We start from the raw sequence: 25,800 nt of genomic DNA on the forward strand, positions 1-25,800 counted from the left end.
TCCAAGCCACTGGCAACAAGCTCCTGTTTTGGATAGAGAAACCAACAGGCATCATAACTTGAGAGTCTGAGTGACCAGTTTTCAATACTTCAATAAGCAAGCTGAATTTCAGCAAAACATTTCCTACTATAAAAACTGGTGTTAGGATGAAAATGAACAGGAGATATTTCATTCCAGAAGAATTTTAAGAGAGCTGTAGGTATTTGGAAAAGAAGATTTGTGAAAAAAATCCTTTGATAGTAGACTCTTTATTCCCTTAGATACCTTTACAAGATATGAAGCCTTTCCTCACATCAGGTAATCAACAACATTCAGGAATTCACAGTATCCCTCACCTTTCCTGTTGCTGCTCTAAGAAGTTGCTGTTTCTTCTCTAAATCCTCTCGTTTTGCAGCAAGAGCTTGCTGTTCTGCATTCTCCTCTCTCCACAGATAACTATAAAATGAGACAGTAGTCAGGTTAACATCAAGCACTGCGAGTGCCAAAAATCTGTAGGGAGTACAACTGGGGTAATTTCAGAGTAGAAGATTTTTAAAAATTGAAACTAGAGGTTTAATCCTCCAAACACATGGACTATTAAAAAATACTTTGCTATACCAAGTTAGTGACTACACAGTTGTCATCCTTTATATTTCATACATAATAAAAATAAATGTACTAACTTTCTTTCACTCTGCAGTTCATCTTTTTTGTTTTTCACTTCATAATATTTTCTGTCCAGTTCTTCAACACGAGCTTTCACCTCATTAAGATCTTGGTCCAATTTCTAATGAATATAAAAAAAAACCCTCTGAACTGTAAGACTCTAGCTTTAGATCCCATATTATCCACCTTACAATTCAGAAATAACATATGTAGCTTTTTCAATTATTTGCACTAAAATTACTAAAGTCATAAGAGAAAACAGATGTTCAGAGGTCAGCAGCAAGACTATGAAGAGAGCAGGTGCTAACAACCAGGCAAGAAGGACAAAGTGAAATTAAACAGACACTCCATTGCCATCAGCTTGGACATTCAGTTCTTCGTAACACAAAAATAATATGCTTCTATGTAGCTAACTAGTTGTACAAAAATATATTGCATATTAGTTTCACATGCCACCGCAGCTATAATCAAGATTCTAACGTGTTCTCCAATAAAGTCAAGTGCTGATACCGCTTAGCTGCAGATATTCTGTGAATGCATCATGTTTTGACAACTTGTCAGTGAATGTCCCTCCACCTCACTGTTCAGGACCACTAGTCTCCTCAGACTTAAATTCTTTTATTTTTATAGTTCACTTTTCCAGTCTCCAGACCAATTTCTCTGAAATACCTCCATTTTACAAAAATAGGCAGACAATTCTTTCATCTTTGTTAAAAGCCTGAATTTTTTTTTTTTTTACATACATGCACTTCAAAACGGAGCTAAGGCTGATGAACCAGGCTGCCTAAATATTGTTTGTTTGTTGAAAAACGGATGCTTAAGAGTTTTTCACTGTAGGAACTCTGCCACTACAAACAAACAGCCAGAGTAGTATGCTGTCTCCCTCGCTCAACCAACTAAAGAGAGCATGGATCCGCTTCCAAAATATGGTTTAAACTGTCAGAACATCTTCTTCTGCTCTTTGACTATGTTCATAAATTTCATCACCACGTTCAGTAGATCTACTATACAACAGAGATTGTAAGAGCTGCATTTGTCAACATCACATCATCAGCAGTGGACACACTCCCTGCATAGCCACACAACTGTTAGAAGCCATTAGAGACACTCTATGGCTTCTCGTAACATACTGGTGGTGGTAAGCAACGTCTGGAAAAATCAATACCGTTACACTAGCTAAAACCAACAGCATAGCACCAAAGCTAACATCGAGTTTCCCATTCAGAATCAGGAACATTCCTGATCCCTTCATTGATATTTAATAGCCTGGCTGAACTTGGAAAATACACATTACAAATGGAAGTATTTGATCTCTGATCATAAGACCAAAAATAATGTCTCTATATAAGCGTACATTATGCCCAATTCATGAATACTGTATGCTAAGTGGTTACCCATCTCAAAAAGTTGTCTTAATTACGGAAACAGAACCACCATCATCCGAGAAGAAATTTAAAAAGTGGTACTATTCAATTGAGAAGATGGATAACAGTAAGATATATGATAGACGTAAATCATGAATGGTACAGAAAAAGTGTTACTTATCACAACTCAAAAACCAAGGAATCATGTTTATTAATGAAATTTTTATTAATGAAATTATTAATGAAATTAATAAACATGGGCTTTAAAATCAAAATATAAATAAATATTTCACACAATGCATAGTCAACCTGTGGAACTCACTGCCTGGGGACTTTGTGAAGGCCAAAAGTTTGATCAGGTCCAGAAAAGAATTAGATAAGTTCATAGAGGATAGCTGCATCCAGGGTCATTAATCAAGGTGCTCAGGGATGCAACCCCATGCTCTGGGTGACACTAAACCGCTAACTGCCAGAAGCCGGCAACGGATGACATGTCCACTGAACTGTAATGTTACTCTATAATGGCTCTATTCTACTTATTTAATCTGAAGCATCTGGCACTGGCCACTGTCAGAAGACAGGATATTGGGTTAGATGGACCATTGGTATGAGTACACATAAGAAGTGCCCCAGCTGGAGAATCTGGAAGGTATTATTCCCAGTGTCTCCGAGAGCTACCATATACAAAAAGGGAAAACCACCACAGTTCAACCCTACAAGAAAGTCAATGGTATACGCTGCGGTATGGCTGGCCAGCTCCTGCAATTGCCACAGAGGAAGACAAAGTAATGGCTCCTCTGGATGCCCTCTGAGAGAGGTTAAAGTCCTGTGGGATACGAACAGTGAAAAAGGGAAACAATGGTATTTTGCTCCCATAACAGGTATTTAAAAAGGTATGAGGGAAGCAAAAGGGAGGGGTTACAATATCTGAGCTTTCAAAAAACTGGCACTCGGGAGAGGGAGTGTATCTGTATCAATATCTACCAAGTCACATTGCATTAGCGTACTATATACAGTAATGGAGTGGTTTGCTGTCTTAGAGAATGTTGCTGAACGCTGTCTAGCTAATTTGTGTCTTCCTCAAACAAAAGAGGAAAAATTTACTGTAGTGAAGAAATATTTGAGAACACAACTCTAAAAATTAGTTTTAGCTGCATTGTACATTATAATAAATTATTACAAATGTTTGCATGCAAGACCACATATCCTCTAGATTTAAAACAGAAATAAAACTAACTGAAACAATTCCAATTACGGACAGAAAATTTAGCATTTTCTCTCAAAACATCACCAAAGTACTAATTCAGAACTTCTTACACTGTATTGCTCCAGATTTTTCTCTTTATTAGCCTCTGTATCTTCTAAATCCTTGTGTATTGCTGCAATCTGACGTTTTTTGTCATTGATTGCTTGATCTAGAGATTTGAGTTCCTTTTTAATCCATTTATCCCTTTCTTCTTTGGAGGTAAACTGGCTTCCTCGGCCTTGTTTTGCATAGAGATCTGTTCTTTCCTGGGTAGCTTGAGCTAGTCTAGATAAGAGAAAAAAGTATCTTTAAAATGCATCAAATATATTTTATTTTAGGATTTTATTCAGAAGATCTCCAAATCCAAGTGCTATCAAATTAATTGTGAATGTTTAAACAGTGGTCAAAAGACTAATTATTTTTGCAAGCCACACAATCGTCTCAGAGAAAGCTTTAAAATGAGCAAAGCAAGTAAGAGGCAACAGTTTTCTTTCGTTTTGAATTTTCATTTACTCTCCAGGATTGTTTTCTCAAAGCTTGAAAACAAGTTCCCGTCTCATTTATCAAGTTTACCTTTTTCTAATAACAAAAGAGGTGAAGATTTTTTGCTTTCTTCAAGAACAGGACAACATGGCTCTAATGCCTCTTTGTTTACTAGTCTATCACTGAGTCAACAAATCTGTTAAAAATGTCCTTGAGAAACAACTATTATCTTCAAACTCAGTACCCTGCATCAATGAGCGAAAACACATGGACCACATTAAGTATTCAATGTCGCTGCTTTTCATTTTATTTTTTTTTAAATCTGTTGGCAAAAAGGCGCATTTCTTTGTTAAAAAATTAGACTCAAATGAATTCTTATTTTTAAGAACTGTAGATTATGTACAATCTTCATTATATACTGCTTTCGCATTATTCCTTGTTTAATTTTCTGAATGGAGAGCCACAGACCTAGCAATTCCTCGTTCTTCTTTTTCTTTTACACTGTTGAATTTGGGTTCCGTTTCTGCTAGTTCTTTTTGCTTCTCTTCAATTTTCTCAAGAAGCTTCTGTCTCTCCTTTAACAGTCTTTTCTAAAAGTGAATATAGTAATATTGAGTACCAGTAACATAGATTAACTATGTACAATCATTAAATCAGTGAACACAGTAACCTAATAGAGCATTTCTATGACATATTTTGAGAGCTGTAAAAAAAAAAAAAAATACTAAATAGAATCCTCTACTTGTCTCACATTGGAGAGGTAGACTCAGGGGCAACCTTGGATCAGTAAGGAAAGAAGATGTGGTATATGCTCTTTCTGAAAAGGTGCAGCTACTCTAAGGGTGTGTCTACACTAGGAACTGAGTATCAGAGAGGTAGCCATGTTAGTCTGTATCTTCGAGAACAACAAGTCGTCCTGTGGCACCGTATAGACTAACGGATATTTTGGAGCATAAGTTTTCGTGGGCAAAGACCCGTTTAGTTAAAGTTGAGTGCAACTCAGCCCTGCTACACTGACTGATCATCTTTAGATGATTCACAACATCCTCCCCTTTAGTATTTAACGTATGATTAAAACGTACGTAAGATTATGTTTACAACACACAGGCGAAGAAAAATAGATTTTACAACACTAAGCGTGCCGTACACCTTCAGGGCACAGAACTCCTATATTATTAAGTTCTTAAAGTGCAAATCAATCTTGCCTCTAATAGTTCAAGTCACAGTACCTAAGTACTGACAACACGTGCAAAGTTACAACCTAAAATGTGATCCATGCAAAAAATCACTGAATTTGCATAAATGTTTTTCTTCCAGCTGCTCCTTACTCTTTGTTCACTGTTGCCGGCAAGTTCATCTTGCAAGTCCTTAGCTTTAAGTTCCAATTTGGTCCTCTGTTTAATCTGCTCCTGTCTTTCAGCACTGAGTTGCTCCTTCTCCTCTTTCATTGCTGAAATCTTTGTTTTCAGTTCTCGAACCTGACGTTCTATATCCTACACTCAAACAGAAGTAAGTTATGTTACTAAACAGAAGATCTGTGGATATCAGTTTGATTTAATCCACATTTCAGTATTCATTAAGGGAATGAGTACAAGACAGCTTCATTACTTAACCACTGAGATTAAACAGACTGCGAAGATACAACGTGAAATAAAAAAAGGTCACAATACAAAGTCCAAAAAAATTTTCAAACTTAACCTCAATAAGATGATTGCTTAATTTGCTTTAAAATTTAAGACCACCCACAGCATAACAAATTCCTAGGCCAGAGGAGTCTGTTGTGATGATTTAGCCTTACCTTTTGAATTAAGAGTACACATTTCTAACTATCCAGCCTTGATTTACGAATTCAGTAGTTGAGTATACACCACTCCCTTAGGTAAATTTTTCCAATGGGTAATCACTCTATGATAAAAATGTACATTTCATTTCCTGTCAATTTGTTTAGCTTCAACTTTCATGTGTTAAATTGTCTTATACTCTTCTCTCTGAGGCTGAAGAGACAGTTAAAATATTTATTCCCTATGCCAATACCTATAAGGTTAACTAATGTATTCCTTACTCTTTTCCACATTAAGCTCAGTAGGCTGAACTTTGAGTCTATCACTATAGTGCATACTTTCAAATCCTTTAATTATTCTCATGGCTCTTCTCTGAACCTGCTACAATTTCTTCCTATTCTCAAATTGCAGGATGTCAGAAGTGGACATATTTCCACAACAAAATACAACCTTTCTGCTCTAACTGGAGAGTCCGCTGTTTATGCATTAAAAGGATTACATTAGCTCTTTTGACTCCAGCATTGGACTGAGGGATCCCCTTCTGCTGCTAAGCAATCATGAAGGGCAAATCTTTTCTGGGATCCTGATTCCCAAGACAGACTCCCTCATTCTCTAAGTATGGCCTCCATTCTTTACTATCACATGTATATATTTGCATTTAAACATATTATAAAGCATATTGTTTGCTTGTGCTTACTTTATCTAGGACTGCAGATCAGCCTGTATCACTGAACTGTCCCTTTCATTATTTATTGTGTGGTCTGCAAATGTTATAAGTAAAGCTAAGATTTTGTCATATTTTTAGTGAAAGTCACGGACAACTCACAGGCACAGACAACTCACAGACAAAGGAAAATTCATGGACACCCATAAACACTTCTGTGACTTTTAGGAGAAGTATCATTAACAAAAGGGGGAGCTGCCTCCATAATGCCCACCAGAGCTCCCAGTGGTCCCCACACTGACAGCTGCAAGGTTTCCCTAAGGTGGCAGGACCCGGAAACTCTGCCTGGAGCTAAAGTTATGGAGGTCTCTGTGCATCACAGAATCCATGACTTCCACATTCTCTTAGCTATTGATAAAGTTAAAACAACACGGTCAATAATCCAACTCTGATCCCTGCTAGAAACACAGCTGCTCAATGATTCCCCAATTCACAATTACATTCTGAGACCCCTCAGCCTGTTTTCTTTCCATTTACTATGTGCCATTCTAATTTTCTGTTATTCTAGGGTTTTCTTTAATTACAACTATATGGGGTACCAAGTCAAGTATTACATCATACACTACCACCTTTGGTTAAACCTTTGATCTCATAAAATATATCCAGTTGTTTGACAGGATCTATTTTCCACTGACTGGCATTAAATAGCTCCAAAGTCTTTTCTTTAAATGCACTCAGATTTGAAACATCAGACTAAAATACTCAAACAAATGTGACCGCAAGACTTTTCATGGTAATTAGACTCCATATAGTCACAATGAAAACCTGAAGTTTCTCAAGTTAGTACGCTGTTTCAAGATTTTTTTACCTCCATTTTATCTCTAGCATCTTGTTGTGCATCTCTCAGCTGCCTTGATTTTTCCCCACTTGTCTCTCGTTTGGCAGAAAGCTGTACAGAAATAATACTGCTTAATTAACAAGGTCCTTTTAATAAAGCATTGATTCAGAAAAAATATTGAGTACATTAACATTTTCATAATCTGACTACTCTATTTAGGTTCAGCAAATGTCTACACAAAACTATGTGCATGTATATAAAGTGTCCTCAAAAAAGGAAATATATAATGAAGGGTAACAAGAGGCTTTACCTCATCAAGTTTAGCACGTGTTTCATTGAGTTCCTGGTTATAAATGGTATATTCTAATGCTCTCCTCATTTTATCCCACTTCTGATACTGAGCTAGCTCTTCTTTCTCTTCTTCCAAGGTATGTAATCGCTCTTCAATGTACTTCAACAATTCATTGATTTTCTCTCGTTTACCCTCTTTAGAAAATGAGAAGCAAGACAAAGACAGTATATTATATTCAGAATTTTTTTTACATCATCCTCTTATCTTTGACTCAAGTAAAGCATCTGATTAAAAAAAAAAAAAGATTAAGATCTAGATTTACAGTTAACTTTAAGATACATCCCCTTTCCAAAAATTCCAGTTTCCCAATGTTCCTGCTATTCCAACTCTATTAACTGTCTCTTACTGAAAAAAACAGAAGCAGACAACTGTTCTGAACATCCGTGTAACAGAAAGAAATCATCCCTGGACTTTGCCCAAAAAAATCATAGCTGGGTAGCTTCCAGAATCAAGTATCAAAAATTGAAAGTTCTGTTCATAGAGTTACTTCACTCAAGACCACATTTCTAACAGAATCTAATCTAAATTCCGTGTCTCAAAAACAGAGTAATTTAAGTCAATTTGACATGTGTGTTCTATAAACTAACAATCCAGAAATTTAATGAGGATAATTAAATTGTAAATGAAAGTTTAGTCAAGACTATACAAATCACAGCAGGAGCCTTTTATAGATGGAGTGGTGTGTAACCAGTGTAGAAACTGTGGAACAGTCAGAGGCTGTCTTTTGGGGCCCTTCTCACAAATGCTGGCAGAACCATCATGATGAGGTGGAGAAATGTATCAAAGCAAGTCTTCTAGGTAACACACAGCAGATTCCCAAGGGTCAAAAGATTAAGCCTTGTTAACTTTCCATTGCGAAGAGCAAACAAATACAACTCATTTAAATAGATCTCTAACAGAAAAACAAAAATGAAAGCCAGAATACTAACACCACACTGAAGTCAAGATGGTACAAGATTCATTCTAATTAAGTTAAAGCAGACCAAAGAACACGCAACATCTATGTCTACAAAAGGGCAGCTGGTGTGCAACTTGGTGCTCAAGCCATTAAACACCAGCACCAAAGGGGGAAAGGGGGAGGGGAAAATTTTTTTTTTCCACTTCTACAGAAGCTAGAACATGGATAAAATTAACTATGATAAGTGTTTTGAGATACAGAAGGCAGATAATACAGAAGATACAAATGGTTTCTACAAACTAGTCTACATTACTAGAAAGAAAGGCAGCAGAAAATGCAAATTATACAAATAAAATTTTCATGGGAAATGGATTATGCCTGCCTTTATATAACCATCATTCCCCCAGCACTTCTCTTGAGCAGTAGATAAGACTTTAACAACATATTGGTATGATGATTCATACAATGTTTTATAGCTTTCTTGAATGAACACTAAGCTGCACTGAAGAGTCTGCTATTTAATAACAGTTTTGAAGCATAGGAAACATAGTACAAATACAACTAAAGCCAACAAACTTTTAAAACCTTTCAAAAAATTTAGGAATGTTCAGTGAACTAGATCAGTATTTTTGCCTCTGACTGATTGCACAGATTGGTGTTTTCCCAAAAGCCTTCTTATCCACAAAGTCAGAACGTACATAAAGCAATGTTGGGGAGGAACTGTTTTGGATGACAAGTAGGAAGTGTTAAAATTGATTTTGGTGTTCATTTCTAATACAAATTGATACCATAGGTCACATGCAACGCATGCTGATTTTGGATGTGTCCGAAAACCAGATAAGACAGCAAACGAATGTGTAAAAATATATATTTAATCAAAACGATCATCATGAAAAACAAAGGCCAGACAATTTGGAGATACATCTCTGAACCCTTGATTGTTCGGGATTTTATTTCTTTGTTTTATTTAAAAAAAAGAACAAGATTGGAAGGTGGGAGGGTCAAGCAGAGAAAGGTGTTACAACATCACGTGGAAGTATAAATTGTTGCCTTAACCAGGACTATATACTCCCTGGCATAACAAGACCAAATTATCTGACAACCACATCTAAATGCAACTGCAACACTCATCTTCTGTCTCACTATTCCTCATCGCAAATGCACACTACTATGGCTCATTTGCTGAAGTCCTCCATTGCTGTAAAAGCATTTTATCATTTCAGGATTTTTTTTGCACACCACTTATCACTTCTCACATCTTGAATACTCTGATATGGTTCAGGCAGCTAGACTCAGACGTACGTTATGGGAAAAACTGATGACGTACTCAGAACCACCCACCTCCAATGTTTTTGTCTCTTCAGGCACTAAGAGCCTAACCCAAAATACAAATGGATAGCAGGTACTGTGGGACGGCTATCCACAATGCATCACTGTTAAAGTCAAAGAACCACACTACTGGAGATGTCGCACCTTTGACTTGGTAAATCTGGATGCTAAAAGTTAACCTTAATAAATTCGACCTAAATTCATAATCCAGACATACCCTCAGGAAGACATTAAATGCCAGAACAAATGCATGTCCAAAAATAACTTATCTTCTGAAGTAAAAAGTGACTCTGGAGTACACACTGGTAGGAAATTTCATGGTGGCAGAATATACGATGCTCTGGCCCTAATTTTGAATCTGCTAGCTTTAAGTTTGTAAGTATCATAACCAAGCTTTTTTTTTTTCCCTTTCTTCAAGGTGTTATGTATTTTAACAGAGACAGTGGATAAAAAATTTCCTTCCTCATGACCTTTAACTCATAACTCTATGTATTAGTTAACTGACACCTACAACATAGCAGTAGGTGTTTTATAGAGAGTTTATGAATCCCTTTGAGATCTTCAGAGTGAAAAAATGTAAAGTGATTTAAATCAAGTTTATTGAACTTTTACCAATAAAAAAAAAATCATAGAAATAATTTTAACAAGCAAGTTGTAAATCCTTGAAATTAATGAACTATTGTGATACAAGCCAGTACATTCGACATAAAAGTAACATAGGGGCACAAAGACAGCTCTTTCTACCTGTTTCTTTCATTAAGGAAATACTTTCTTCTTTCCGCTCATCATACACTCTAGTACCAGCTACTTCTCTTAACAGCTTCAGTCTCTGAGAGTCAGGAGCTGTGGCCATCTGATTGATCTAGAATTCAGGAAAAGAAAAATTACAAGATTACATTTTGAACATCTTGGCCGTGTCTACGCTTATAAACAAAACTTCAAAATGGCCATGCTAATAGCCAAATTGAAGAATACTAATGAGACTCTGAAATGAATATTCAGCACCTCATTAGCATGCTGCCAGCCGTGGCACTTCAAAAGTGCCACAGTTCATTTGCCCGCGGCTCATCTACAAGGGGACTTTTTGAAAGGACCCTGCAGACTTTGAAACCCTCATCTGATAGGAATAAGGGGATTTCGATGTTGGCAGGGTCCTTTGAAAAAGGGCCTCTGTGTAGACAAGCCACAGGTGAGCGGCCAGCAGCATGCTAATGAGGTGTTGAATATTCATTTCAGTGCCTCATTAGTATTCTCTGATTTGGCCACTAGCATGGCCATTTTGAAGTTTTTTGTAAGTGCATGCATAGTCCATGTTCATCATACAGTAACAGACATGACTTAAAGCACATAAGGAACCTATCTCAAAGTTGCTTAATTACAGCAGAACTTTTTTAATTCTCACACAGTTTACCAGCACACACAGTAACTCTTTCCAGTCAGTTGTCACTAGTTTAAATTTAAGCATATATGATACATTCAGCTGAGCATACACCACGCCCCCGTCCCCTCCGCCCAGCTGCCAATTTCCAATATAGACTTGTTTACAGACACAATTCTTCAGCACATGCTTTCCCCGTCCAGGAAAATTATTCTAGTGTATCCAAAATGTTCCTCCTTTTGAGGAAATCATTTAAAAAGAAGACAGGAAACTGTATACTTATGATTCTGCTTATATATTTTTTTTATTAATTTTCAAATTCTAACAGACTTTACTGAAACACAGTATTGTGTCAGTGTTTCTTGGACTTCAAAGGGAGAACTTATATCACCAGACCTGGTGCTCTAAAATTTCTAAAAGTATGTCAGGTTCACTATTCTTCCATAAAACCTTCACAATTCTTCATCAGAATTTAACTGCTTCACCTTTACGGTATGCTTGTAAACAAAGGTTTTCAATTTACATAGCATATAAAGACTAGTATACCTACTTTGGCTTTTAACCTACCATAGGATATGTGCGGGCTGACAACTGTAGTAGCACAGAATTACTTTATAACTCAAATTTCTTTTATTTGTTCCTCAATGTGGCAAATTGTTGTATAGTTAAAAACATCTTAGGCTGCTAAATTCTGATAGCACTCTTTTTTTCCAGTTTTGCTTGGCAAATACTTTCACATAAAAAGAGTAATGAACCTTCCAGTAACCGGATAAAAAAGGCTATTTTTAGGATTATGAAGTCAAAATCATGACTACAGATAATTGCAGCTTCAGCTATTAGACAGCAGAAGAAACATATTTTGCCCCACAGGAAAACATGTTAAATACTGACACTTACAGTTCCAGAAGTTTTGGAAACTTTTATTTATTTATTTATTTATTTTGAAAGAAACAAAGTTTTGAAATAAACAAAAATGCATAAAGTGGTGATTCTAATTATTTGCATGGCTCTTCTTGGAAGCTAAGAATTTGAATAGCTACACTGATATGCAGATTACTACTGATTTTTCTCTGTACTAAGAGCTGGTGGATTATAGCAACATTATATATAAGAACACTTATAATACGGATGCTTCCGATCAGAACAATTACAGCTACTTTATTTCTACACGTTGCACCTCCCTGGTCCAGCACAGTTCTTTGCTGGACCAAAGGCGGTTTCCTGCCATGGCCCCAAGCACCTGCTTCAGCTCCCCCGATCCCACCTCCTTGCCCACTTGCTGTGGGGGTCCAGGAACATCCGTGGGCATTCCAGACAATGAATGTTGCCAAACAAGAGAATGCCTTTTTTTGAGTTGCAACCTCTTTATGAATAAAAGGAGATGTACACTGAAGAATCATTTACAAAACAGTACACAGGAAAAGCTAGTCTTTTAGTAAAGAGAAAGCCCTATTATTCATTTGTAATAATTAAGTTACATAGTAGTCCTCCAAGAAGTCTGACATTTCTTTATAAATGAGTTATTTGACATTGCTTTGCAACAACCAATCTTACCTTTCCTTGTTTGACAATATAGTAGGGATTACTGCGAGAAAACCCAGCACTTTCAAGAAGATTCATCACATCATTTTTCCTGTAAATAGTATTTCTCAGATAGTAATTATACTTTTTAAAAAGTACATACACCAAACAAAGAGACTTAACAGATTCAGCAAAATACTAAACCTACACAGCAGATATAAATACTGCATGTGGTGCACACTCTAAATTAGACTCTCTTCAAAGAAGTTTTTGTACATATCTAGCATGTATTACAACCTAAAGTGACAAACAATAAATGAACAAATAAAAACAGGAAGAAATTAAGCAAGACACAAGGGGCTGGAAAAGATTACAACTAAGAAAGGCACTCCCTCATACTACAGCTGGCTAGTACAAATGACAGAATTTGAACAAGAGAAACAGAGATACTAGATTTTCTTTTCTATAAGCCAAATTTAAAAGAGATAGTGTTTACCACTAACATATTTCTATGGTTTAATTCACTAATCTTCCAACTATGCAGGTTAGCATTTAAATGTTGGCAAACTCATAGGATTTAGAGAAGACTGCTTCCACCTATTTATTCACATAATCCCTTGCCCTATTAATATGGCAAGATTAAAAGTGTCCACTCAAGAGAAGGAAAAGCCTGGATAGGCAGTGAGAACTGAGGAATGTTGGTAAAATAAATATAGAAAGAATACACAGTGCCCATTCTACACCTGGCTCAAGTTAGTAATATCAATCTTCACTTTCACAAGCACTCAACTCATCTGAAAATGGAAAAAAAAATTTGGAAAAACTAAGTTTATAGGTGGCAAGAATGGCTGTGAACTTGATAGCCTTCAATCCCTTTCACAATAGTAGGGAAGCTGAATTGAGATAAAGGAAAGGGGAAGCGATTCATTTAACCTTCAACGAGTAAACAAAGTTTCAAGAACAAATGTGAGAATACACACATGCACTCCCATAAAAATCTCTCTAGTAGCTTTAACAGAAGGAAGAAAAAAATATTTTAAAAGGGGAACTACTTTTTGAATGCAAGTTGGAATCTGTTTTGAAACATTCATTACTGTATAAAGGTCTCTCTCCACTCCCTACCCCACCTAATTTCTTCATACACAGAGGCCACGGCTACACCTGCCCCCACTTCTGGAAGGAGCATGGTAATGAGCGCAGTGGAAGATGCAAATGAGGGGCGGATTAAAATATAAAATGTTTGCAGAATAAGGGGTCTTCTGGAGAGGGGCAGGGGGATTCTTTCAGAAGGACCCTTGTTGCCTTCTAAAGGAACCCTGTCTACACATCAGCTTTTGCTTCCAGAAGGGGATCTCCCGGAAATAAGATATCACAATATGCAAATTAGTTACAAGATATTTTGATTTGCTCCTCATTTGCATCTTCACTGCACTCCTTACCATGCCCTTCCGAAAGTGGGGCCAGCGTAGGCATGGACAGAGTGTGTACACAAGTTTGAGAGCGCTGTCTGAAACCTCAGACAAGGTACTCAACAACACTACCAATCTCTGCTGGCCACCATAACTTCAGGGTGACAAAGAAGAATAAGTGGCCTGCCCATCTGGCGTGGTTTGACAGATTCCAGCTTAGAAATTGAAAATGTTGCTTCCTGTAATACTAATGTTATTCTCTTCCCGTCCTAAGGCCTCAACATGTAAGCGCTACCAGAAGTAGTGAAGTTCCTTCCAGGTTTAATATCATTGACTAGGCAACTGACAGTTCAATTTAGGGTAAGGAAAGAACCACCTACGTCACCATTTTCTTGTCTAGGAAATATTGGTCCTTTTTGGCTCCAATGACTCTGCGAAGCGAAACTTCCTCTTTATCAATCTTCGGAAAAGAAAATGTATAAATTTAACTGCTTGTAACAATCATAGTATTTTTCAGTAAAAAAACTGATTAAAAAAAGAATCACTTTAATGAAGATTTAAATAACTAAGAATTTAGTCTAATGAGAAGATATATTTTGTAGAAATGTTTTTAAACTTACTGGTAGCCTGTTGTCTGAATTATCAAAAATAATTTCCACAAATGCTGAAATAACACGAGGACCTGTGCCTTCCTAAGGAAAAGAAATATATTTAGTTTGGTTACATTACTCCCTCTTTAAAATGATTTTTAAAATACAATTTTTCTTGATTTCTGAAGGCTTCAAAAGTTTGTAGATATGTCACTTACTCAACAATTTTCAAACTTACATTTCTGAAAATAAACTTGAAAAATGCACGGCTCAAAAGGTCATATGTACACATTGGCCCTCTGGCTATAATGCAGGAAGTAAAAAAGATGTACAATATTTATGTTTCAAAAGAGTATTATATTACTGTTTTCTGCTGCACTGTTGTAGATATCTGAGGCCGGGATATGAAACTGAAGTATGATAAAATTGAATAATTACTACATTGGTATTCTAAGTGCAGTAGAACCTCAGTTATAAACACCTCAGGAACAGAGGTTGATTGCAAGTGTGAAACATTCATAACTCTGAACAAAACATGGCGGTTCTTTCAAAAAATTTACAAGCTGAACAACGACATGACAGAATTCTGAAGATTTACTATGCAGAAGAAAACTGCTACTTTCCCTTTTTATTTTACATTTAACATAGTACTGGACTGTCTGAGGGTTACAGGTCTGCCAGAAAGTTTATTTCCTTTTCCAACATGAGGTGAGAGACTGACCGGTCAATTTGTAACTCTGATGCTCATAATTTTGAGGTTCTACTGCACTGAAACTTTCACAATTAACCATATTAGTGTCTAGTCAGGTGTAAGAGAAGAAAAAAGAGCATTTCCTATTAAACTCCAATTCAGGAGACTTTTGTACAACTTTTTTAGAAAATCAGTGGCTCCCTTGCCAAGTTACTAAAAGGTAGCATAATTATATTAATGTATACCAAAATAACTTTTGCCAGAAGGCACGGGGAAAGTTGCTATACATACTTTCAACAAGAGCTGTTTTTAAATATATTCATTTCAATGAGCTGCCTACTTTACAAACAAAATACCTTAACACACTTTTTTCTGAACAAACATTCACTTACATGCAACAAAGCCAGTCTCTGCTCTGGACGAAGGTGACTAAACTCATCACTGAGGACAAACTGAATTGCTGTAATTAAAAACAAAAAGAAATAGTACAAAAGGTCTGTTCTTTTTTAAGAACAGTATAGATTGAACATCTCTAGTCCAACAACCTCTTATCTGGCAACATCTTTAATCTGGCCTGATTTTAGTTAGCTTGACAACTACTTATAGGTATGGCCAAGCTTCCAGCAGCTCCATAAACTTTGTTTACAGTCCTAACTCTCAGTATTCTGTGCTACTGGTTACTTTAATTTACTCCTAAATGTCATCTAAGAGCCCAGGAAACAGCTGAAGTGTTGGTAATGCTGCTAGACAATACTGATCTTCCATTGTCCAGCAAATTCTCTCATTCAGTGCCAGTCAGTTACGGAGGACGCCGGACTACAGAGGGTCAACCTGTACTCACTATGCTTTTTGACCCAAACTGTATGCATCTTTAGCTTATATATAAGCAATAACATGGAAGCATTAAATCACAGGCCTCATTCTTTTAAAACTATGTTTTTGGATCCTGGCCATTTGGTCTTATCTATGCTAACTATTACTCTGAAAAATTTTCCATTGTTTTCAGGACCAGTGCAATAAACTGGTGAAATAATAGTAACAGAAACAAGAATCTGTCACCCACCAGGATTTTTACCACGTCACATAGACCTGCTCAGTGTAGGTTTAGAATACATAGTGCTTAAAAATCCAGTGGGCACTTGGAGCTCTGTATGTACTAATACTATTGCCATTGCCATTATCAGTTAAGCAACACTGATGTTAGAAAAAGTGATCAATATTTCCAAACAAGCCCAGTGCAGATGTAGCCTCAAGACTGCATAAACTATAATATGTAATATTACTTAACAAATAACATATATGTCAAGCTGTATTATATTTCCAGTCCCACAAAGTCAGAGTCAACAATTGAGCATAATGAGAAAGCATCCCAACTGCTAAAGACTGTCAGAAGAGCTGCCATAATCCATCTAAAATACTCTGGATTTTGTTTGCTTAACTGACAGAGACCATGTAAGATTGACTCAGTTAAGCCTTTGGTACTACAGTTACCAGATTTTTTTTTGTGACTTCCCTTCCCCTGCCCTCATTTTGCAATGTAAAAGATATGCACAAGTGAAACTGAATATTAAGTGCACAAAATAAAAATGAAAAAATTAACAGTTTTCTGTTTCTCTTTCACAGTCATTTAGTTGTTACACATAGCAACAATACATACCATAGAAAAAGTTACTTTTCCCAGATCCATTTCTTCCCACTAAATGGAAAAGAGAAAATTCAGAAATTTTCATGAATTTAAGTGGTATAGTAATATATGCAACTTTCGAAATGAAATTAAGAATCCAACGTTAGTGTATCTGGACAAAATACAGCCTTCCAAGAATCAAATCAACCTTTTAGCATGGGTCAGGGAGTCATCACTTGAACAAAACAAAATGATCCCTAGCACCAACTCTTTCCCACCCACCCAAAAGAGACATTGGTTTGATATCATAACTGTTTTGGGTCTAAAATGCTTTAATAGTTTTTTGTAGCTCATATCAATCTGGTTTATTATAGTCACTCTCTGTGTTTTTACTAACTTTTAGCCAGGTTACATCAGTTGTGCCTCTGGATATAGGTCTTCGATCCCTAAGTTTCAATCCCTCAATTTACAAGAATAGATTTATGTCTATACACTGAAGCTGTGTCCACACATTCCCCTCCCTTTTGGAAGAGGCACATTAAAGAATTTGGGAAGAAGGGTGCTTTCAAAATCAGGGCACCTTTTCTAAGGAACCCCAGCTACACAGCTATTTTTAGTTTGAAATCAGCACGTTCAATGGGCCGAGTGGCTGCTATTATGCGAGTCCCTGAATATTCATATCAGTGCCTCATTTGCATTTTCAAATGGCTATAATTTACATGCCCCTTCCGAAAGGGAGGGATATTGTAGCAAGGGCCTCAGTGAAGTAAGGCTCAAGATGTACAAGACAGGATCAGGTGCTGTTACATTCCACACAACTATGCTAGTATACTTCCATTCTCACCCACAGTTACAGTTTGGTTACAGGACCTTTCCTGATGACATTTCAATTAATGTGGTGCTTTTGTTACATAACCCTAAAATTTGACGACAAACAAAGAACAAACAAACCAGAGAACCTACTGAAATTAAAAAACAAAACAAAAAAAAACCCCAAAAACCTAGAATCTCTCAATAATTAAACAAGATGAGTTATAGAGATCTAGACCAGACTGATGGAAAAAAAACTACATTTTTAGCACTATAGCATGATGAACCCGACTCTGTGGTCCTAGCCACCAAGACTGGCTGCCCGGGGCAGCCAGTCCTTTTGCAGATGGACTCTCCTTTATTTTTTCGTGAAAACATACAGTTCACAATTCTAAGGAAGGGTAGAAAGGAAAACAGCAAAATAGAGGTAATGGATTTCAGGAGGGCAGATTTTGGTAAACGGAGATCTGGTAGGCAAGGTCCCATGGGAAGCAAAACTGAGGGGAAAAACAGCTGAGGAGAGTTGCCAGTTTTTCAAAGGCCCAAAAGTAAGCTCTCTCGCTGTGTAGGAAAGATAGAAAATATGGCAAAAGACTGACTTGGCTTAACCAGGAGATCATGCACGATCTCAAAATAAAAAAGTAATCTCATAAAAAACGGAAACAAGGACAAATTACAAAGGATGAATATAGGCAAACAACACAAGAATGCAGGAACAAGATTAGAAAGGCTAAGGCACAAAATGAGCCCAAACTAGCTACAGGCATAAAGGGAAACAAGAAGGCTTTTTTATAAATATATCAGAAACAAGAGGAAGACCAGGGACAGGGTAGGGCCATTGCTCAGTGAGGAGAGAGAAACTGTAACAGGGAACTTCAAAATGGCAGAAACGCTTAATGACTTCTTTGTTTTGGTCTTCACTGAGAAGTCTGATGAAGAAATGCCTAACATAGTGAATGCTAGTGGGAAAGTGGTAGGGTTAGAAGTTGAAATAAAAAAAGAACAAGTTAAAAATCACTTAGAAAAATTAGATGTCTGCAAGTCACCAGGGCCTGATGAAATGCACCCTATAATACTCAAGGAGCTGATAGAGGAGGTATCTGAGCCTTTACATATCATCTTTGGAGAATCATGGGAGACAGGAAAGATTCCAGAAAACTGGAAAAGGGCAAATACAGTGCCCATCTATAAAAAGAGGAATAACAACAACCCAGGAAACTACAGGCCAGTCAGCTTAACTTCTGTGCCAGGAAAGATAATGCAGCAGGTAATTAATCATCTGCAAGCACTTGGAAGGTGGTAAGGTAATAAGGAAGAGCCAGCATGGATTTGTAAAGAACAAATCATGTCAAACCAATCTGATAGCTTTCTTTGATAGGATAATGAGCCTTGTGGGTAGGGGAGAAGTGGTAGATGCGGTATACCTAGACTTTAGTAAAGCATTTTTTTAGGTGACAAATCTGAGGAACTCACTCAGATTGAAGTGACATTAGAGGAGGTTTTGGAGTTAATTGATAAGCTGAATAGTAACAAGTCCCCAGGACCAGACGGTATTCACCCAAGGGTTCTGAAAGAACTCAAATGTGAAATTGCGGAGTTATTAACAGTGGTTTGTAACCTATCCTTTAAATCCACTTTGGTACCAAATGACTGGAAGACGGCCAATATAACGCCAATATTTAAAAAAGGCTCTAGAGGAGACCCTGGCAATTATAGACCGATAAGTTTAACATCAGTACCAGGCAAATTAGTAGAAACACTAGTAAAGAATAAAATTGCAAGGCACGTAGAGGAGCACGAATTGTTGGGCAAAAGTCAGCATGGTTTTTGCAGAGGGAAGTCGTGTCTAACTAATCTATTAGAATTCTTTGAAGGGGTTAATAAACATGCGGACAAGGGGCACCCAGTGGACATAATATACCTAGATTTCCAGAAAGCCTTTGACACGGTCCCACACCAAAGGCTTTTATGTAAATTAGGTGGTCATGGGATAGGAGGAAAGATCCTTTCATGGATCGGGAATTGGTTAAAAGACAGAAAACAAAGGGTGGGAATAAATGGTAAATTTTCACAATGGAGGAGGGTAACTAGTGGTGTTCCCCAGGGGTCAGTCCTGGGACCGATCCTGTTCAACTTGTTCATCAATGATCTAGAAAATGAGGTAAGCAGTGAGGTGGCAAAGTTTGCAGATGACACCAAGTTGTTCAGGACAATCAAAACCAAAACAGATTGTGAAGAACTACAAAAAGATCTCAGCAAACTGAGTGATTTGGCAGCAAAATGGCAAATGAAATTTAATGTGGGTAAGTGTAAGGTAATGCATGTTGGAAAAAATAACCCAAATTACACGTACTACATGATGGGGTCAAATTTAGCTACGACAGATCAGGAAAGGGATCTTGGAGTTATAGTGGATAGTTCTCTGAAGACATCCACGCAGTGTGCAGCGGCAGTTAGTAAGGCAAATAGGATGTTAGGAATTATTAAAAAAGGGATCGATAATAAGACAAAAGATATCATACTTCCCCTATATAAAACTATGGTACGCCCACATCTTGAGTACTGCGTGCAGATATGGTCTCCTCACCTCAAAAAAGATATATTGGCATTAGAAAAGGTTCAGAAAAGGGCGACTAAGATGATTAGGGGCTTGGAACGGGTCCCATATGGGGAGAGGCTAGAGAGACTGGGACTTTTCAGTTTGGAAAAGAGGCGATTGAGGGGCGATATGATAGAGGTATATAAAATCATGAATGGTGTGGAGAAAGTGAATATAGAAAAATTATTTACCTTTTCCCATAACACAAGAACTAGGGGACACCAAATGAAATTGATGGGTAGTAGGTTCAAAACTAATAAAAGGAAATTTTTCTTCACAGAGCGCACAGTCAACCTGTGGAACTCCTTGCCCGAGGAGGCTGTGAAGGCCAGGACTCTATTAGGGTTTAAAAAAGAGCTTGATAAATTTTTGCAGGTTAGGTCCATAAATGGCTATTAGCCAGGGATAAAGTATGGTGCCCTAGCCTTCAGAACAAGGGCAGGAGATGGATGGCAGGAGATAAATCACTTGATCATTGTCTTCTGTTCACCTTCTCTGGGGCACCTGGCATTGGCCACCGTCGGCAGATGGGATGCTGGGCTGGATGGACCTTTGGTCTGACCCAGTATGGCCATTCTTATGTTATGTTCTTATTGATATGGTCTCGCACGATGTAGTCTTATTAAAAAAAACTAGGCAAATACAATTTAGATGAGGCTACTATAAGGTGGGTGCATAACTGGCTGGCTAACTGTACTCAAAGAGTAGTTCTTCATGGCTCTCAATCCTGCTGGAAAAGTATAACAAGCGGGATTCCGCAGGGGTCTGTTTTAGGACCAGTTCTGTTTAATATCTTCATCAACTATTTAGATATTGGCATAGAAAGTACGCTTATTATGTTTGCAGATGATACCAAGCTGGGAGGGGCTGCAACTGCTTTGGTGGATAGGGTCATAATTCAAAATGATCTGGATAAATTGGAGAAATGGACTGAAGTAAACAGGATGAAGTTTAATAAGGACAAATGCAAAGTGCTCCACTTGGGAAGGAACAATCAGTTTCACACATACAGAATGGGGAGAGAATGTCTAGGAATGACTACAGCAGAAAGGGAGCTAGGGGTTATAGTGGACCACAAGCTAAGTATGAGTCAACAGTGTGATGCTGTTGCAAAAAAAGCAAACGTGATTCTGGGATGCATTAACAGGTGTGTTGTGAACAAGACACGAGAAGTCATTCTTCTGCTCTACTCTGTGCTGGTTAGGCCTCAGCTGGAGTATTGTGTCCAGTTCTGGGCACCGCAGTTCAAGAAAGATGTGGAGAAATTAGAGAGGGTCCAGAAAAGAGCGACAAGCATGACTGAAGGTCTAGAGAATGTGACCTATGAAGAAAGGCTGAAAGAATTGGGCTTGTTTAGCTTGGAAAAGAGAAGATTGAGGGGCGACATGATAGCGGTTTTCAGGTGTCTAAAAGGGTGTCATAAGGAGGAGGGAGAAAACTTCTTTTTGGCCTCTGAGGCTAGAGCAAGAGGCAACAGGCTTAAACTGCAGCAAGGGAGGTTTAGGTTGGACATTAGGAAAAAGTTCCTAACTGTCAGGGTGGTCAAACAGTGGAATAAATTGCCAAGGGAGGTTGTGGAATCTCCATTGCTAGAGATATTTAAGAACAGGTTAGATAGATTTCTATCAGGGATGGTTTAGACAGTACTTGGTCCAGCCATTAGGGCAGGGGGCTGGACTCGATGGCCTCTCAAGGTTCCTTCCAGTCCTAGTATTCTATGATATAACTCTGGGAGGACCACACATTCCCATTTAAGTAGCAACAAAAGGAAATGTAAGCCAACACAGTTTGTCTATACTATGCAGCTTTTAGTGACAAAGCTATGACAACACTGCCCAGTCACTAAAAATCAGCACGTGTGAATGCTATCTGTTGTCACTTTTGTCAACAAAATACTTCCAAACCCTTGCAAGAGGGTATTGCTTTGTTAACAGCAGAGTGCTCCCATTGACAAAGCAGCATTTACACTTCCACTTGCTGTTACAAAACCTGAACCATTTTTTTTTTTAAAAGCACCCATGAACAACAAAAATTTTCTGATCAAGTTCAAGCAGGGAGACAGCCTCATATTTTACAACCTAACCAAGTCAAAACATTCCAAATGCAAAAGGGACAAATAAGCTTTGGAAGTTTTACTTTGAAATAACTGAGGGGTTAAACTAATATAAATGATCAATCATTCAGTAGAAGTGACTGGTTACATAATAAAACTAAACTATAATACTTGACAATCAGGTCACAATTTATATAACTAAATGTAAACACTTAAGAATGCAGTTTGATTGGGAATTTTAAACTAGCATTGTTCAATAATCTGTTGCAAGGAATTATATTTTAGTCACAAGCTGGAAACAATCAAAATAAGTTTATTTTCCTAATTTTTGAGGACAGATGGTACCATAAATGTTTGCTAAGAGCAAATGGTATTATAATGACCCCTCTTTTATAATTAGATACAATATATGCAGTTCTTAAGGATATTTTTACATGGTGTACATATGTATTCACCCTTTACATGTTCAATTAAACTGCCACCTGCTCATTTCTGCTAGATTTTGCATATTAAAAATATACTAACTTGAACCATCAAATGCCATTTGACAACATTACTACTCAATATTTTTACTTTTGCTTTCAAATTTGTTAACTTTAAATGACAGAATATGTAGCAGCATTCAAAATAGTTTAATCTGGCTATTAGGAGGTGTTATTTGGCATCTAGAACATAATTCATGAGATACCATTCAATGACTCTGCAGCCCCAGTCCTATAACAAACTGTGCAGGTGAAATCCTAAGTCTGCGTGGAACTTCACTAATTAGGGTCCATCTACACCTCATTGCAAGTTTAGCAATTAACAAATGGTCATTATGGCACAAGTTAAAATTAAGTTATCTGCAAACCGTAATTCTATTTGTTGCAAGGACAAAGGATCACTGACGTTACTGGAGAGCAGGTTCAAATTTAGTCAATATAGACAAAATTACCTCTGAAATCTGAAGGGTTATCAATATTTAAGATCATTTAAATACATCTGTCAAAATAACAAGGCAATGTTTATCTACTCTGTAACATGTATACAAGAACTTACCAATGACGTTGTGTTTTGAACTGAAAGGATCGACAATAGTCTGATCTCTGTAGCTTCGAAATCCCTGGATGATGACCTGATAGGTAAACAGGTTAAAGAAACTTTTTTTTAAAAAAAAAAAATCAATGAAATTAAGCTAGTAGTTTTAAAATAGGTACAAGATTTCACATTTGTAACTCAAATGTGAGCTCAAATGAATAAGTTTCTATTTCTTTTAAATCATAATACATTTTTCCTCTCTAGTCCTACAGTTCAGCTCCAACTTCTTTTTAACAAATTAAGGGTTAAGATTTAATTTTTTTCTCACCCCAAACAGCAGTTATGAGTACCTTTTTTGCTATCAGAGAAGTTATATTTGTCCACATCTAGGTAAAAGCGTAACAAATAAAAACCTATTCAAATAAATTTAGCCTTGTTGTCACAGGATAAAGCAACATAAATTAAATAAAGAGAAAGAATATAAAGATCTGGTAAAGATCTGGGGAGGCAATAAGGTGTAGAAGTGGGAAGGGTGGGAGTACAGGGTCTAAGAAGGTGGGCAGTACGGAAGAGAGCCAGAGCAAACTCTGGGATGGGGAGGCAGTGCCAGAGGACTGGGGTACTGACCAGGTGCAGCTCCCAGGAGGATGGGAGTACAAATGGCTTCATGTGGCCCTGCACTTGCAGGCACTGCCCCCCTCCACTCCCATTGGCCACATTTCCCAGCCACTGGGAGTGATGGAGTGGACCTTGCAAGCAAGCACAGGGACAGAGCTTCCCTGCACAACTATGCCCAAAGCTGCTTCTTCCCCACTGCAAGGCAGAGCCCATGGGCTGAATACACCCTGGTGGTTGCCTAGATCTGGCCTGCAAGGCTCAGTGCTCCCCACCCTCCCACAGCACGGCAGGTTGACGTTGGCACTCCAGCCACAAGTGTGGTGGGGAGGGAGGAATCCGAGGTTTCGCTCACCCCCATGCTTGGCTAGAATACCAATGTCAGCTTGTCCACTGTAGAAGGGGTGGGGAGCCCCAAGCCTCTTGGGCCATATCCAGCCTGCCAGTTCCTCATCCCTAATTCACATTATAGATTTTCACAGAAAGGTTAAACTACTGCTCATTATTTACATAGTGCTAAGAGTAGTTCACCTATTTTCCAGGCACGGAAAAGATCTTTGTCCTGATGTAGCACTGACCTATGTGCAAGTCATCCCTGCAATTAAACTCTCTCCACTCACTCCAAGATGTTCTTCAGCGCTATCAAAGCTACATATGGACCTTCAAAGACAAGTACTATACCTCTCCTGTCTGCAGATGGCATGACCCTTCTCAGGGAGAAAAACAGCATCAACAATAGGTGGAGAGAGCACTTCAGCAACCTTCTCAACAGGCCCTCCATTGTCGACCTTCTGGCCCTAGACCAGATCCCTCAGAAACCCACAATAGACAGTCTTGACTTTCCCCCTGTAATGGATGAGGTCAAAAAGGCAATCAGCCAGACCAGCTCTGGCAAAGCCCCTGGGATGGACGGTATCCCTGCTGAAATTTTCAAAGTGGCAAGACCAGTGTCACTTGAAGCCTTCTACAACACTTTGATCAGCATCTGGGAAGAAGACGACATGCCCAAAGACTTTAAGGATGCCACAATCATCTCACTCTTCAAGAACAAGGGCAACAAAGCTGACTGTGGAAATTACCAGGGCATCTCCCTTCTCTGTACTGCTGGGAAGATCTTGGCTCAAGTCATCCTCAACCATCTGATCACCAGCATCTCAGAGGAGAACCTACCAGAGGCACAGTGTGGTTTTCGCCCAGGCCACAGCACCGACATGATCTTTGCTGTTCGTCAGGTCCAGGAAAAGCGCATAGAGCAGAACTTGGATCTGTACGCTATCTTTGTATACCTGACCAAGGAGTTTTGACACCATCAACAGAGAAGCCCTGTGGATTATCCTGTCAAAACTTGGCTGCCCAAGAAGATTCATTAACTTCATACACCTGTTCCACGATATGACTGGCTCTGTTCTTCCAAATGGTGAGTCCTCAGATCCATTTGAGATATCCAATGTTGTGAAGCAAGGGTGCATGCTGGTTCCAGTGTTATTCAACCTCTTTTTCACATGCATCCTCAGCCACACAGTTAGAGACCCTGGAGTCTACATAAACTACAGACTTGATGGGTCACTTTTTGACCTTGGTTGTCTGAATGCTAAAACCAAGACACTCGAGAGGCTCATCCTTGAAGCCCTTTTTGCTGATGACCGTACACTTATGGCACACAAGGAATCTGATCTCTAGCTCATTGTCAACAAGTTTGCTGATGCCACTTGCCTCTTTGGTTTGACCATCAGCCTAGAAAAGACTGAGGTACTGTTTCAACCTTCTCCAGGATCTGCTGCTCTCCCCGCTTCAGTCTTTATTGAAGGAACAGAGTTAAAAACAGTAGAGGAGTTCAAGTACCTTGGCAGTGTGACAGCCAATAACGGCTCCTTTGACAAAGAAATCAATGCC

General features: G+C 38.1%; 1 protein-coding gene across 1 annotated transcript in view; it reads right to left on the bottom strand.

The window, feature by feature from the left end:
* Positions 1–25,800, bottom strand: part of SMC3 (structural maintenance of chromosomes 3) — a 57,950-nt gene that overhangs the window by 21,762 nt on the left and 10,388 nt on the right. The window contains exons 2-15 of the mRNA XM_074999198.1: positions 23,314–23,389; positions 16,847–16,885; positions 15,582–15,649; positions 14,529–14,600; positions 14,289–14,368; positions 12,533–12,611; positions 10,345–10,462; positions 7,332–7,507; positions 7,052–7,132; positions 5,067–5,231; positions 4,207–4,328; positions 3,327–3,540; positions 663–766; positions 336–435 (exon numbers count right to left, since the gene is read on the bottom strand). Coding sequence (XP_074855299.1) covers positions 336–435; positions 663–766; positions 3,327–3,540; positions 4,207–4,328; positions 5,067–5,231; positions 7,052–7,132; positions 7,332–7,507; positions 10,345–10,462; positions 12,533–12,611; positions 14,289–14,368; positions 14,529–14,600; positions 15,582–15,649; positions 16,847–16,885; positions 23,314–23,389 — 1,494 coding nt within the window. The remainder of the gene's footprint in view (positions 1–335; positions 436–662; positions 767–3,326; positions 3,541–4,206; positions 4,329–5,066; positions 5,232–7,051; positions 7,133–7,331; positions 7,508–10,344; positions 10,463–12,532; positions 12,612–14,288; positions 14,369–14,528; positions 14,601–15,581; positions 15,650–16,846; positions 16,886–23,313; positions 23,390–25,800) is intronic.

This window comes from Carettochelys insculpta, chromosome 7, assembly GCF_033958435.1.
Source record: "Carettochelys insculpta isolate YL-2023 chromosome 7, ASM3395843v1, whole genome shotgun sequence".
In the NCBI taxonomy this organism is placed as follows: Eukaryota; Metazoa; Chordata; order Testudines; family Carettochelyidae; genus Carettochelys; species Carettochelys insculpta.